Source organism: Nicotiana tabacum, chromosome 16, assembly GCF_000715075.1.
Source record: "Nicotiana tabacum cultivar K326 chromosome 16, ASM71507v2, whole genome shotgun sequence".
In the NCBI taxonomy this organism is placed as follows: domain Eukaryota; kingdom Viridiplantae; phylum Streptophyta; class Magnoliopsida; order Solanales; family Solanaceae; genus Nicotiana; species Nicotiana tabacum.
In genome coordinates, this window is record NC_134095.1 from 103,915,040 (window position 1) to 103,929,068 (window position 14,029).

Below are 14,029 nucleotides of genomic sequence, written 5' to 3' on the forward strand. Positions count from 1 at the left end.
GATAATCATGATTTTTGTCTAAAAAATTTGACTGGTGTGCTACGCACATTGAGACAAATTTGTGGTGGATATTTGGAGATGCGATCTGTTGAAGGCTATATGAAGAAGATGCATCAAGTTTATTTTGTCAGAAAATTCTAGCCAAGGGGGAGAATTGTTAGGTGTTGTCCTGATTTCTTGTCATATTTGGTTTTCCTATCTCATGAAGGAAAGGACAATATATTTACCATAATTGGATTTTTCTTTTCCTAGAAGGAAAATATAATTCTTCCATATTTGGCTAGTCCCTTTTCTTATAGAAAAATATTTGGAGTTCTATAAATTGAAGATCTATCATTCTCATATGGTAGCATCCACAACATAGCCATAAGCGGCGTGAGAGTCTTGTTTAGGGAAAGAATTTTACGGGACAAGCGTTAGTGTATCACTTGTGTTTGCCTCTCGTGAGGCTGTTCTCTCGATATTTGTACTTTTTTTATTATATTGGATTACTCATCTCCGCCGTGAACGTAAGACAATTGACCGAACCACGTTATATGTTTGTATCTCTTTTGGTATATTTCTCTTTGTTGTATGATTTATCGTCATTCAAGGTTTGCTTTACTATCTTCCGCATGACACCTGATTTTTTCGGTCCTAACAAGTGGTATCAGAGCGAGGTTCAAGACAGGTTCATCTTAGCGAGTTTAGTTTTAGCTGTAACCTATTTGACGGTAATCGTGATTTTTGTTTGAGAAATTTGACCGGAGTGCTATGCACGTTGAGACAAACTTTGTGGTGGAGATTTGGAGATGCGACCTGTTGAAGGCTATGTGAAGAAAGTGGATCAAATTTATTTTGGTCAGAAAATTCAGGAAAATGGGGGAAAATTGTTAGGTGTTGTCCTGATTTTCTTGCCATATTTGGTTCTCCTATTTCTTGAAGGAAGGACAACATATTTACCATAATTGAATTTTCTTTTTTGTAGAACGAAATTATAAATCTCTCATATTTGGATAGTCCTTTTTTCTTGTAGGAAAAGGGTTGTACTTATATAAATTGAGGATCCTTCCTTTCATTCATTAGCATCGACAATGTAGCCATATGAGGTTAGAGAGTCGTGTTTATGGGGAAAACTTTATGGAACAAGTGTTAGTGTATCACTTGTGTCTGCCTCTTCGTGAGGTTGTTCTCTCAATATTTTGTACTCTTTTTTTATATAGTGGATTGCTTATCTTCGCCGTGGACGTAGGTCAATTGACTGAACCAAGTTGACCGAACCACATTACGTGTATGTGTCTCTTTTGGTATATTTCTTGTTTGTTATCTAATTTATCGTCGCTGAAGGTTTGCTTTGCTAGCTTCCGCATGACACCTGATTTTTCTGTCCTAACATGAACATATAGAAGAAACTTACCACAATATCATATTTCACATAAATTTCCAACTTTGATTAATAAAGGGTGTCAATGACTATTTTGAGGTACTAAAACTAAGTGTCGGCGATTATACAAGTGGTTACTATACTCTTTGACTGAACCCCTTATATAAAATTCTGGGTCCGCCATAACTTTCACTTTGTAAGAACATATAGAAGAAACTTACCACAATATCATATGTTTAATTGACCTCACCTCCTCACCAATAAACGGGGCAGGTCAATACATAGAACATTAAACCGAAGAACTGCAGAATCATCTTATCAAGTTTATCTTTACATACAAACATATGACAGCAACATAACACATAAGGGAGCCCAATATGTAGCTTATATTTAAGTTCAGCTCAAACCATGAAGAACCATTTGAGGATCCAATTGCCCACTACAATAGCTTGAAGAGACAGCAACAATCTCTTGACAGCATTTCCATTCTTGATGAGGTTTTAGCTCAATTGGCTTTTCAAAGGCTGCGGAATCTACTAACATCATAATCTTGTAGTCCTCCACTCCAAAATCAGGAATAGCCTTAGGTATTTTGTCCCATGGATTCCAAAGAACTGTCAGTCAAAATGAAGATTCAATATAAACTACAGAGGGAATACAATGCCCAAAAGACACAAAAATAAATAACTAGTTAACAGATTTTGCAGACCTGTATCTGGTAGGCCTTCCTTTCGCAGAACGAAAGTTCTCTTTTTCTCATGGTCTATAATGGCAACTTTTGGTGGTGTACTCAAGTAAACACGATGGACCTGACACACAGTTAGCAATATTCAGTAATGAGAAATCCTAGTTTCTCACCAAATGCTACACACGAGAAGAAATTTAGATTAACAAGCCAGCAATGCTTTAACTTTTATAGACTTTAACGCGAGAGAAATTTAAGATCAAGCAAAGCATAGCCTATCAGTCAAATAAAGAGAAATATACCTCACGGTCAAATGTAATAGCATCAGCTTGTTCAGTAAATCTCTGCTTTTGCAACAGAAGATCCAAGTAGTCAAGTGTCTCTAGACCTTCAATGCGCACCTCACTACAATCGACTTAGTAAAATGTTAACATGCCGTTTAAGCCTAATTGTAAAGATTATATGATGACCATGAATACAGCAACATAAGTTACTTCTCAGACCTGATATCAGATACTGACAAGTAATTTCTTAGGCCAAACGTAAAGGAAAGGGATTTATTATCAGTATTCCTCACAGAGGGTATCAGCTTCAGCCTTCCAGGACCCAATGATACATGAAGCCGGAGTTCAAAACTGCATGAGACCACCATACATCACCATAAAATGCAGTGATCCTCCTAAAAAAGTTTCATTATTTGGTAACCACAACCATCAGCTGAGCATACCTACAAGGCCAAGTTTTCAAATCTTTCCCAACGGGCTGAAAGATGAGGTCAATAGATGACTGGCTTCCAGAGGAAGGTAGATGCAAAGGGCTACTATCTAATGACCACAGATTCTGGCACACCAATCCATGCTGCAGAACTCGCCCTGTAGCACCAAGCTGCATAGACAAACTAAAGCTCTTTAATGAATGCTTAGAATCAAGAAACAAGATTAATTAAAAATATTGGCAAGTGATCTCACCTGTGAAATTGAAACAGATATCCCGCCCCTATATGCATTTGGAGATTTTGCAAGAGCCTAAAGAATGAAAAGGCACCAACATGTAAGATAACGTTATCACAGACCTCAGCGGCCACTTAGATAAATATCTCACTGATTAATGAAGCTTACGATATTCATACGTATACAAAATGGTGTAGTAGTTCTTGCCATCTTCTGACAAAACTAAATAGACAACCATTTTGCGTTTGCTATAAAAAAAACCACTATTTAGCAAGCAACATGGTGTGAGAACTAAGGTAATGCAGGCCACTTTGTAGTCGATGTTAGAAAGAAATACATACAGGCTACAAAATCTAGGCCTAGAACACTTGAATGCAGCTGAAATGAACACACAAAGAACTATATGTGAACTGTAAATATAGGTTATGACAACGAGAAAGAAGCATATGCAGAAAACACATCGGCTTTGTTTTCTCCTCGCAAGCTACAAGTATAAGCATGTATATCTTGGTGACTCCTTCACAATTTGTTTTCGTCCTCACACATAATTGCTTAAAAAATATAGAACGAAAAGACAATTGAATATGACCATCCATGTTGCATACCTTGGTACTTCTGAACAGTAGTTCTTCTCCTCGTTCATTCTTCCATGAGACAACTTGACCACCATACAAGAGTACCTATTTTTAAATTATTAAAATGGAGTTACATATACCAAATCATATAGAGAATCCATCTGGTTCATGATTCAACCAGCCAGCTAATATGACTTGATGTTATACTTCAGCCAGTACCATCTACGGCACGCACTAGCCATAAGCCTGAGTGTCACCTCTAGTTCAAATGTTCCAAAACCAATACAGACTAGCTGGTTAAACTAAAAGCCCTGCTATGCCACATTTTAAGCTTTCTAGAAACTTGAACAAGATATTCAAGGGAAAAAAGAACATGAAAAGTTTGAGGAAATGTGTTCTTAAACCAAACTAAATATTTCAAGCCTACCTCAAACAGGAAAGTTGTTCAGGAAAATACCAAAGAAGCTGAGATTAAAGTTTCGGAAGCTGTTAATATGCAATTGCTTCTATATGTTACCTTTTGCATCCAAATCTAGTGGGAATAAACAGGGGCTAATGAAGAAGCAAATAGGAACTAAAGAAGAATAAAGCATAGTAGCTAGACTAGCCGGAGTTCATGGAATAGGTGGTCCTTTAGTATGCACTTCATAGTCAGAGACATAATACAAGAGAATTTATATAAACCTTAACCAATATTACTGGTCCCTTGAGATTAATTTCTTTGAATGAAAATGGAACTTTTTATTTATTTATAGAAAACTAAGAACGCTTCATTCAGCGTGGTTATTATCGAGGACATGCTGATGTCCATAAGCCCTAGCGTGAAAAATTCAGATTATTACGATCTGAACCCCCTATATCCATTTATAACGAAAACTTATCCGATGGCGGGATATGTACCCATCTGGCATAATAATTTGGGAAAAGCAGAATTGGATTAAATTCTTAATCCACGATGGCGGGATATGTACCCACCTGGCATAATAATTTGGGAAAAGCAGAATTGGATTAAATTCTTAATCCACAAAAATATATCATGAATTTCAGAAATATCAAAGTGTAAAGTTGTTGCAACAAGAGAAAGACCTCCGCTGAGGAGCCACCAGGATCAGACAACAACACACGGGGAAAGCCATTGGAGTCATCTACAACATCAAAAGGCATCTGCTTTATTGGACTGAAAAACCTCCACCTTATAATTCTCTTCACCCAACAATCCAGCTACGATAAACAAGAAACAACATGTAAGGAATTCGAAAAACAAAAAGAACTTGGCCTCAAAAGTACCTGATCACGGCATTAAAATAAAATGGGAAGACGAAAAGTACCTTGCTTTTTAGCTGTCTTTATCACAATTGATATCAAGTTTGACCCCATTTGTACAAAAATGGCTGTTTATATACAGAGAACTCTGAGTCATCATCGAGTAGGAACAAAGAAACAAAGTCTGTGTCATCATCTTGTTGGAAGAGAAAGAGACTTTAGAGGAAGTTGAAGAGTTAAAGGTAACAGGAGATTCAAGGAAAGAAGACCCAATGAAGTTGAATTGCTATGCAGTTTGCGTCACTTTCAGATAAGGATGGGAATCTTTCATTCTTCCATTTTCAGGTTTGATTGTTTTGGGGGAAAAAACTCGTGGATGTAGAAAGTACTCGTATAATTTAGAGTGCGTAGATTCCTCTGACGGACCCTCCCGCCGTCCAATCTAATTACTCCCTCCACGATTCACAATAATCAATTTGATTTTAAGGAAAATATTAAATTCTATACAAAAATACCTACTATGACTAAACTACCCCTAATTAAACATTTAATGTGAGGAGTAAGAAAATATTTTAGAGATATTTATATAGGGTTATTTTGTAAAAACAAATTGAATTCTTTCTTGATTACATAATTGGACACTTATTTTGAACCAAAATGAAAAAGCAAATTGGTCACTTATTGTGAACCGGATGGAGTATTTTCCCTCTTTAAAGATATTGGTGTTTAGCAAAAACTTTTGCATCATTTTCACTCCTTTTCGGCACTAGTCAACTACTCCCAACAGTCAATAATAAGTGACCATCTTATCTTTTAATTTTGATCCAAAATAAATATTTATTTACATAATTATGAAGAAAATAATTTTTTTTCCAAAATTTGCCCTTATTTACAGATTCTATTGTGTTAAAGTAATAATTAATTAAGGTTAATTTAATGAATATATCTTTTTTTCTTTAGGAATTCGTATTTCCTTGTGTGTTAAAATTAAAATAATTACTTATTATAAATCGGAGGATCGAGAATACACAATAAGAATTAGTGCACCCAAAAATCCTATAGATACTATTTAGAGTGCACAGATTCCCCCGAGGGACCCTCCCGCCGTCCAATATAATTACTTTCCCTGGTTAAAGATCTTAGGGGTCGTTTGGTAGGTTGTGTAAGAATAGTGCGGAATAAAGTGTATTAGTAATGCATGGGTTAGTAATGCATGTGTTTGTAATGCAAGCATTAATTATGCAGATATTATTTCTTATTTACTGTTTGGTGTGGTGTATTAAAATTATAATGCATTACATAATTTTTAAGAAAAATAGTTGTTTACAAAAATGCCCTCCATATTCTCTAGCTTTAAGGGACTTTAAAGATAATTTTGTCTTTAACCATACTAATGCATGCATTAATAACCTTGATATTATTAATGTCATGGTTTTCTATGCATTACTTATACATAGGATAATACCAAGTATGATGTATAGGTTGAAAAAATGTACCAAATAATGTATTAGTAATGCATAGAGCTAATGCTTGCATTATTTTTTCTAATACCTCCTACCAAACGACCCCTTAGTGTTTAGCAAATACTTTTGCATCATTTTCACTCGTTTTCAGCACTACTCAATTACTCTCTCTGGTCCACAATAAGTGATCAATTTACTTTGGGGAGTCTAAAACCTAAATGGTAAGTTTTTGGACTCAAAACACGTTTCTACAGTTTTAAAAAAAAGTTACTTTTCTACCTAAAATGCGATATTATACTGTATTTTACTTTAACAAAATTTTAGTCGTTAATGTAAAATGCAGTATAATACTGCGTTTTACATATAGCGCAGTATTATACTGCGTTTTACATATTAAATTTAACCCCCCTTTCTTCCCCATGACAGAACACGGGTTCCTCCCCCTCCATTAAAATATTGCGACAGCGGTCCCCCCTCCCCCCGATTCTAAAAAGATAAATTCGAGTGGACCCCACCCGTTACACAAAAAGTGGAGATTGTAGGTCTCGCATACAACCCAAGCCTTCGATTGTTGTGGTTTCCTCGTTTCGGGCTCAAAATTTCAAATTTTCAACTTTTCTAAAAACATAAATCGAGGTATTCCGATTTAGTTTATGTCGAAACTCGTATAATAATGCATATTAGTTGTCTTGAATGTGTTTTCACATTGTTTTGTGTTTTGTTTGCGATTAAATTTGTATGTTACTTTTATCCGGATTAAATTATTAGTGTCTAAAAAGAAATAGTTAAAAGTTGAGAAATAATTTTTTATGTTAATAAAAATGTTCATAAATTTCTTTACTGTTTTATATGTAATTTCGTGAATGTTATGTTATTAAAATATATTTGTTATTTTTATTTAGTTTAGATTATTTATTTGCTTAACGAATAGTGCCCTTATAGCGTAGTAAAATATAGAGCCTTATAGCGTAGTAAAATATAGAGCCTTTTAGTGTAATAAAATATAGAGTCTTTTAGCGTAGAATCTCTGTAATTTAAGACAAACAGACAGAACTATCCAATTACACTTTACAAAAATTAATTATTTAATTTATAAAACAAACACAGAGAACTAACAAATTAATATATGTTGTCAAATTAAATATCGAGCCTAGAACCTATAGATATATACTCTGTCCAATTAAAAATTAATTATTTAATTTATAAAACTAACAAAATTCTAAAAATATTGAAATTGACACACATAAGAATTCAGGATAACTTGGTGCTACTGGGCCACAAATATCGAGCCTAGAACCAATAGATATATACTCTGTCCAATTAAATAATTAAATATAAATTATTATAACACAAACAAAATTCTAAAAATATTAAAATTGACACACATAAGAATTTAGGATAGCTTGGTGCTACTAGGCCTCAAATATCGAGCCTAAAACTCATAGGTATATATTCTGTCACCCATAGATATATACTCTGTCCAATTAAATAATTAAATATTTAATTTATAAAACTAACAAAATTCTAAAAATATTGAAATTGACACACATAAGAATTCAGGATAGCTTGGTGCTACTGAGCCTCAAATATCCAGCCTGGAACCCATAGATATATACTCTGTCCAATTAAATAATTAAATATTAATTATTATAACAGAAACAAAATTCTAAAAATATTGAAATTGACACACATAAGAATTCAGGATAGCTTGATGCTACTGGGCCTCAAATACCGAGCTAGAACCCATAGATATATACTTTGTCCAATTAAATAAAAAAATATTAATTATTATAACACAAACAAAATTCTAAAAATATTGAAATTGACAAACATAAGAATTCAGGATAGCTTGGTGCTACTTGGCCTCAAATATCGAGTTTGGAACCCATAGATATATACTATGTTTCAATTAAATAATTAAATATTTAATTTATAAAACTAACAAAATTCTAAAAATATTGAAATTGACGCACATAAGAATTCAGGATAGCTTGGTGCTACTGAGCTTCAAATATCGAGCCTAGAACCCATAGATATATACTTTGTCCAATTAACTAATTAAATATTAATTACTGTAACACAAACAAAATTCTAAAAATATTGAAATTGACACACATAAGAATTAAGGATAGCTTGGTGCTATTGGGCCTCAAATATTGAGCCTAGAACCCATAGATATATACTATGTCCAATTAAATAATTAAATATTTAATTTATAAAACTAACACACAATTAATGTTGTTTAATGTACAATAGACGACATGGACGTGCCGCCTGTGCATTCTGGACCTTTCTCGGATGAGATATTAGTGTTACAGGGCGTTCATAGGTTCGCCTACGTATGGGAGGGAGAGCTAGTGGAGCAAACTCTCCGCGCCAGGAGAGTGGACGGCGTATGGGACTTTATGAGGGAGAGAGGTTTCCATTCCCGCATAGTCCAGTGCCTACGTGATAAGGGTTTCTATAGGATTTTTTAGATTGGGCGGCTACAGCTCGACTGGTCTCTAATCATGGTGTTGATAGAGTGGTGACGACCGGAGACGCACACTTTCCACCTGCCCATTGGCGAGGCCACCATCACGCTTAAGGATGTTCAGGTTTTATATGGGCTGCCTGTTGATGGACTAGTCGTTGCACTGCCTTAGTATATGAGATCTATGACGAATGCCCAGTATTTGGACTTGCTGCAGCAGTTCACTAGTTTTAGGCCACAGGGCGAGGTTGCAACTTCAGGGGGCAGTCGCATTTATGTGACAGCTATTACACAGCATTTGGAGGTATTGCACCCCCGACATCACCGGCCAGATAGATGTTCTACATATTTACCGGTACACGAGGTTGGTGCTGCTCCTTCTTTTTGGAGGTGTTCTGTTCCCGAACACTTCAGGAAATCTAGTGAGTATGCGATTTCTACATCATCTTCAATATCTAGATGAGTTAACCCAGTACAGATGGGGTGCTGTACTGGGTTTTGTTTTTATAAAAAATACCATGCATTGTATTTAGGTTTTGTTTTTACATTTTTAAGGTTAATTAGTTGATTATTTGTTTTATTAAAAATAACAATCACAAAAATAGCTCATTTTACATTTTTTACCTTTTAATTTTTAGATTAGTGATTTTTCTCTTTTAATTTAGGATCAAGTAATTTTATAATTATTGTAATTAGATATTTGGCTTAATTTTACAATTTTAGACTAATTTAGGAATTTAATTTAAGATTTTAATTAAAGAAAAAGAAAAAGAAAGACAAAAAGAAAAAAAGGAAATAATGGGTTAATTGAAAAGAGGTTTATATTCTGAATTTGGGCCATTTATTTAAGCCAAAACCAGTCCAAATTTTGAGCCAGACCCAAGCCCAAACTAGCCATACCCGGTTCGTCTCCCTATTGTCCGAAACGATACCGTTTGATCCCCATCCAATCCCAGCCGTTGGATCATTTTGATCCAACGGCTCGGAACTGACCACTCCCTAAATATAAAAGTGTCGGACCCCCCTCAAACCCTAGAGACCCTTTCATTTCCTTCTCCAAATTCTCTCAAAATAAAACCCTAGCCGCCCTTATAACCCCCGCCATCTCTGCCGTGGTCCGCCGACCATAAATCACCTCACGGTGGCAGACCACCTCCAAACACCACCAAATCGACACCCTATGACCTCCCTATTCTCCCCTTTCCAAATCTCTAACTCATTTCCCTCGAATCATCACTAAACATCTCGAATCTTAAATCTAAGATCGATGCCCAAAAACTCCAAATCACCTAAAGAGCTTGAAAATCACACCAAGTAACTCACAGCCTTCCCTCATCACCATCTCACCACCATTACCCCTAAATTCCCCTTTTGAATTCCAAAAAAAACCCTAGCTTACTCAGTTTTGCCAATTTTTGTCTAATTCGTTAAGTTCCAAGGCTCGATTTGGCCTGAAATATATGCTAGTCGTTTGTTCTTGGCAAGAACAACCCATTAACGTTGATTTTGGGTCATTTCGGAGAAGTTGGGACCCATGTGTCCATCCAGTGCTATCTGAAGACTTTCTTTTCGTTCTTTTTAGGTAATAATCCTCCTTTCTGTTCTTCTTCTCTTAAAATTTTCGGGTATCAGCAAGTCTAGGTTTTCTTTGCTTTGCATGGCTCAATTGTTTGATTTTTTGTTAAAAAATAACTGTTGGAGTTTCCGTTTTATTTCTTTTCAGTATTTTTGTTATTTCGGCTAGATTAATACCTAAGTTTTCTTTTGAAATGATTTTAAGCTTGCATGACTATTCTGTTTTGCTTCCATTTTTGTTTGATTATCCCTCTCCTGTAGTCTGCAATTGTTTTAGGTAGATTCTGTCACACCTCCTTTTTGCGCGCCCTGCCCCGAAGGGTTAGATGCGCGGGTGGAGTTTTTCCAATTTAAGTGACAATATTCGAAATGGGATTATTTATTTAATTCAGAGTCGCCACCTGGGAAAGGTTTGGTTTTTGGTGTCCCAAGTCACCGGTTTATCTTGAATCCCAAATCGAGGAAATTTTCGACTTTTCCAAATGAAGTCTGCGAACCAGAAATTCTAAGTAAGGAATTCTGTTGACCCGAGGGAAGGTGTTAGGCACCCTCGGATCCCGTGGTTCTAGCACAGTCGCTTAAATTGTTATAATGGCTAAATATCCGATTTAAATACATGTTGTGACCTATGTGCTTTTATTAAGTTTCAATTGCTTTTACTATTATCAATTATTTTACAGAATTGCAACGTCGTGAAAATGCGTCTCGAACCACGTCACAATCAATGCACCCGTGATTGTCGACACATTTGGACTTCATTGAGATTTGTATTTGGGTCACATCAATGTGCACCCGAATCTAAGAATGTGATTTAATTAAACCGCGCCAACAGAGTCTAACGCGCTATTATCTTTGTAGAAGGCCATGAAATTTATTAAATGGCCCATCCTGAATTCTAGATAATTATCAGGGTTATTTATTGAGGGCCCCGCAATTTTGCACCTTTATTTGGCGAGGCTTGTCTCTATTTTAGAAAAGGATATCCTAAAGTGGCTACATTTTTATATATTTGCGTCAAAAAAAAAAAAACTAAAAGAGAAGAAAAATGCTAAATTAACTATATGCTTTTGTCTAATCCGGACTCTTATCGATTTCTGATTGATTATTTACAAAGCGGAAGGATGCCATAACTTATGAAACATACTTTAATTGGACAAAGAAATTACATTCGAGATTGACCCAATATTATACTTGTGTCCAAACGTTTCTTGAATTGAATTTTACTAGACTTATTGGGGCTGAAATGAAGGAATTAACTACTGGGCGTTGTTACTAATGGGATTTGAACATGATATTAGGTACTGCCTAACGAGACCCAGCAAAGACTAAAATGAAACAAGTCAACATAGTGTAAGTTTGGAGTATCCATACTTTGTATTAACAAATAGCTACGAACTAAAACATGAAGGACCAAACTCAGAAGTGTATTAGTTAACAATACATTTTCGTACTATTGAACTGGGAACTAACAACTACACATGCCCGTTAATATGCCATGAATATTACAACAAATGATTCTGAACTTCTTCAACCTTTTCATTTCATGCTTTCAAGCTGTTTCAATTACATCAATATGGGCCTGAAATGTGTACCTGGAAATGCTGAATGTGCACAGGAGAAAAAGAAGAAGATGTTGAGATCAGCAGCAAAATAAACAGGACTAGCAATAGCAGCAGGACAGAGCAGCAGCAGAACAAAACGAGCAGCAGAAAAAGGGCTCAAGTGCAGAAATGCAGCTATGGCCAATAGAAAGAAATAGCCAAACGAGAGCACAACCCAGTGAAGTAGAATCAAGAACTCCAAGCAGACCAAACCAATAGTGAACCAATGGAAAACACTTGACTAAATAGACACAGCTGGAACTTCAAACAATCAGAATGGATTTCAGCGAGTTAAACAACTGAAAGTCCAAATAACAAATAGGAGGAAACAATTCCCGATCGTAAATTGTATAATTTCTGTATCTCTTTGTATGTCTTTCAAGCTTTCTCTTTCAACACTCCTCACAGTGTGTGTATTTTCTTTCTTAGTTCTGATTCTCTCTATCTTTTTTATGCTCCTCCTCACAGTGTATCTATTTTCCTCTTCAGCTCTCTTTCCCCAGAAAATCCTCACTGTGTGTTTATTTTTTTTTTATTTTTTTTTTTACAGCCCTCAAGGTCCAGTGTGTATATCCTCCTCTCTATATCCCTGTCTGTTTTTTTCTTAGATGGTCCTCCTGTCCCCCCTTTTATAAGTCTCAAAACTATCTTTTTTAACAGCCCTTTTTTTTCAGAATACCCCAGTCCCTCCCATGTGCCTTCCATTTTCAGTTCCACTTTAGCTAATTAAGTATTAAACCCCATCCTTCCCCTGGCAGGCTTAAACTTTCCCATTTTATTAACTAAAAGCAAGCATGGGCAGCAGAATCTATCTGACAGCATATGCTGTCAACACATTTTAAATTTGAAAGCCCCTTTTAAGAAGGAAACAGGCTGTGCACAATGCACATGCTGTGCACAAGTGCACATGCCATCGACTCAGATTTCAATTAACAGACCAAGCCTTTTCTGAAATCATATTAACAGCTATAAGTAACTGGACTTGGTTCTTAATTGTTTTCAACAAATGTTCAACAGAAGCAAATCGATTTACTACGCTCAGACAGTTGAAATTAATTGACGACACATGTCGACTCGACTATATTAGTATTAACATACACAATCGTAGCCAGAAATCAGACATTCAGAAGTATGGGACACATGACTCAACTTATACTGATTAAAACAGAATTGTACTTTGAGGATTTAGTCAGTACAAATTCGGAATACCACCAATACACATGCCTTAACAGAATAGGAGGGGAGGGATTCAGACAAACACAGAGGTTCAAACAAAGTGGACAAACAAAAGTAGATAAAATTAGAACAAATATGAACAGTCTTTTAAAACAAATCATACGGACTAAAACAAATAAAGGAAAGAAAGCAGACTCACCTTAAACTTGAAAAGTTAAAAAAAAGTTTGAACCCGGATTTGGACAGACCTTTCTTAAGGCTGAACGAACTTTAATCGAAGTGTTTCTCAGATGAGAAACACTTCGATTAAGGTCCATTAAACCTTAATCTCTTTGGCTCGGACTGGCATGGGCCAGCGATGAAGAACTACAAAGTTCTCAGAACTCAGATCTGGGATTCATGCTTCCCTGGTCAGATTCGGACCAAACCAAGTATGGTTCGGTCACGAGGGGGGTCTGGGGAGTATCTGGTACAAAACTGGGGTTGGTTGGGTCAGATCGAGTTTTGACTCGAATCTTCGAATGAAGATTCGAGGACCTGGGGGTGATTCGAAACATGGGGTTGGTAGATTTGGGTTCAGGATGGCCTGGGGGTCCTATGGTGTTCAAGGGAAGGTCACCGGCATCCATGCCGCCGGCTTTCATGGCGGAAGTATGCAGAGGCGGCTAGGGTTTAAGGCTGTTCGTTTGGGGAGACGAAGCAGCTGGGGTATTGGATAGGGGGGTAGGGTAGTGTTATGTACTTATATAGTTAGTGGGCAAGTGGATCCTGGCCGTTGGATGAGACGAGATGAAGGGCCAGGATCCTTCGGCTAACAGGGAACGACGTCGTTCCAAGGGTGAAGGGTTAGGGTCGGTCCGGGTGAGACGGGTCGGGTTTATTGGTGGGTTATGGGGATTGATCTT

The 14,029-nt window shown here is 36.2% G+C and overlaps 1 protein-coding gene across 2 annotated transcripts; it reads right to left on the reverse strand.

The window, feature by feature from the left end:
* Positions 1-1,408: 1,408 nt before the first annotated feature.
* Positions 1,409-5,302, reverse strand: LOC107799612 (putative glucose-6-phosphate 1-epimerase). Of its 2 annotated transcripts, XM_016622754.2 has the most exons (9): positions 4,902-5,302; positions 4,660-4,794; positions 3,604-3,678; positions 3,017-3,073; positions 2,776-2,933; positions 2,552-2,683; positions 2,351-2,453; positions 2,073-2,172; positions 1,409-1,977 (listed from the first exon to the last, which is right to left on the reverse strand). In XM_016622754.2, exons 2-9 carry the CDS (start codon positions 4,735-4,737, stop codon positions 1,760-1,762), a joined length of 921 nt encoding a protein of 306 aa, XP_016478240.1. In that variant the 5' UTR covers positions 4,738-4,794; positions 4,902-5,302; the 3' UTR covers positions 1,409-1,759. The 2 variants fall into 2 exon arrangements, with proteins under 2 accessions (XP_016478240.1, XP_075089283.1); XM_075233182.1 differs by lacking the exon at positions 4,902-5,302 and having other exon boundaries at positions 4,660-4,857.
* Positions 5,303-14,029: the final 8,727 nt, after the last annotated feature.

Excerpts from the sequence above, each read along its gene's own strand:
- LOC107799612 (XM_016622754.2), bottom strand. The coding sequence starts at position 4,737 with ATGCCTTTTGATGTTGTAGATGACTCCAATGGCTTTCCCCGTGTGTTG. Across the intron at positions 2,684-2,775 it reads TTGAAAACTTGGCCTTGTAG|TTTTGAACTCCGGCTTCATG; the intron begins GTATGCTCAGCT and ends GGTCTCATGCAG. Across the intron at positions 2,454-2,551 it reads TTGTCAGTATCTGATATCAG|TGAGGTGCGCATTGAAGGTC; the intron begins GTCTGAGAAGTA and ends AGTCGATTGTAG.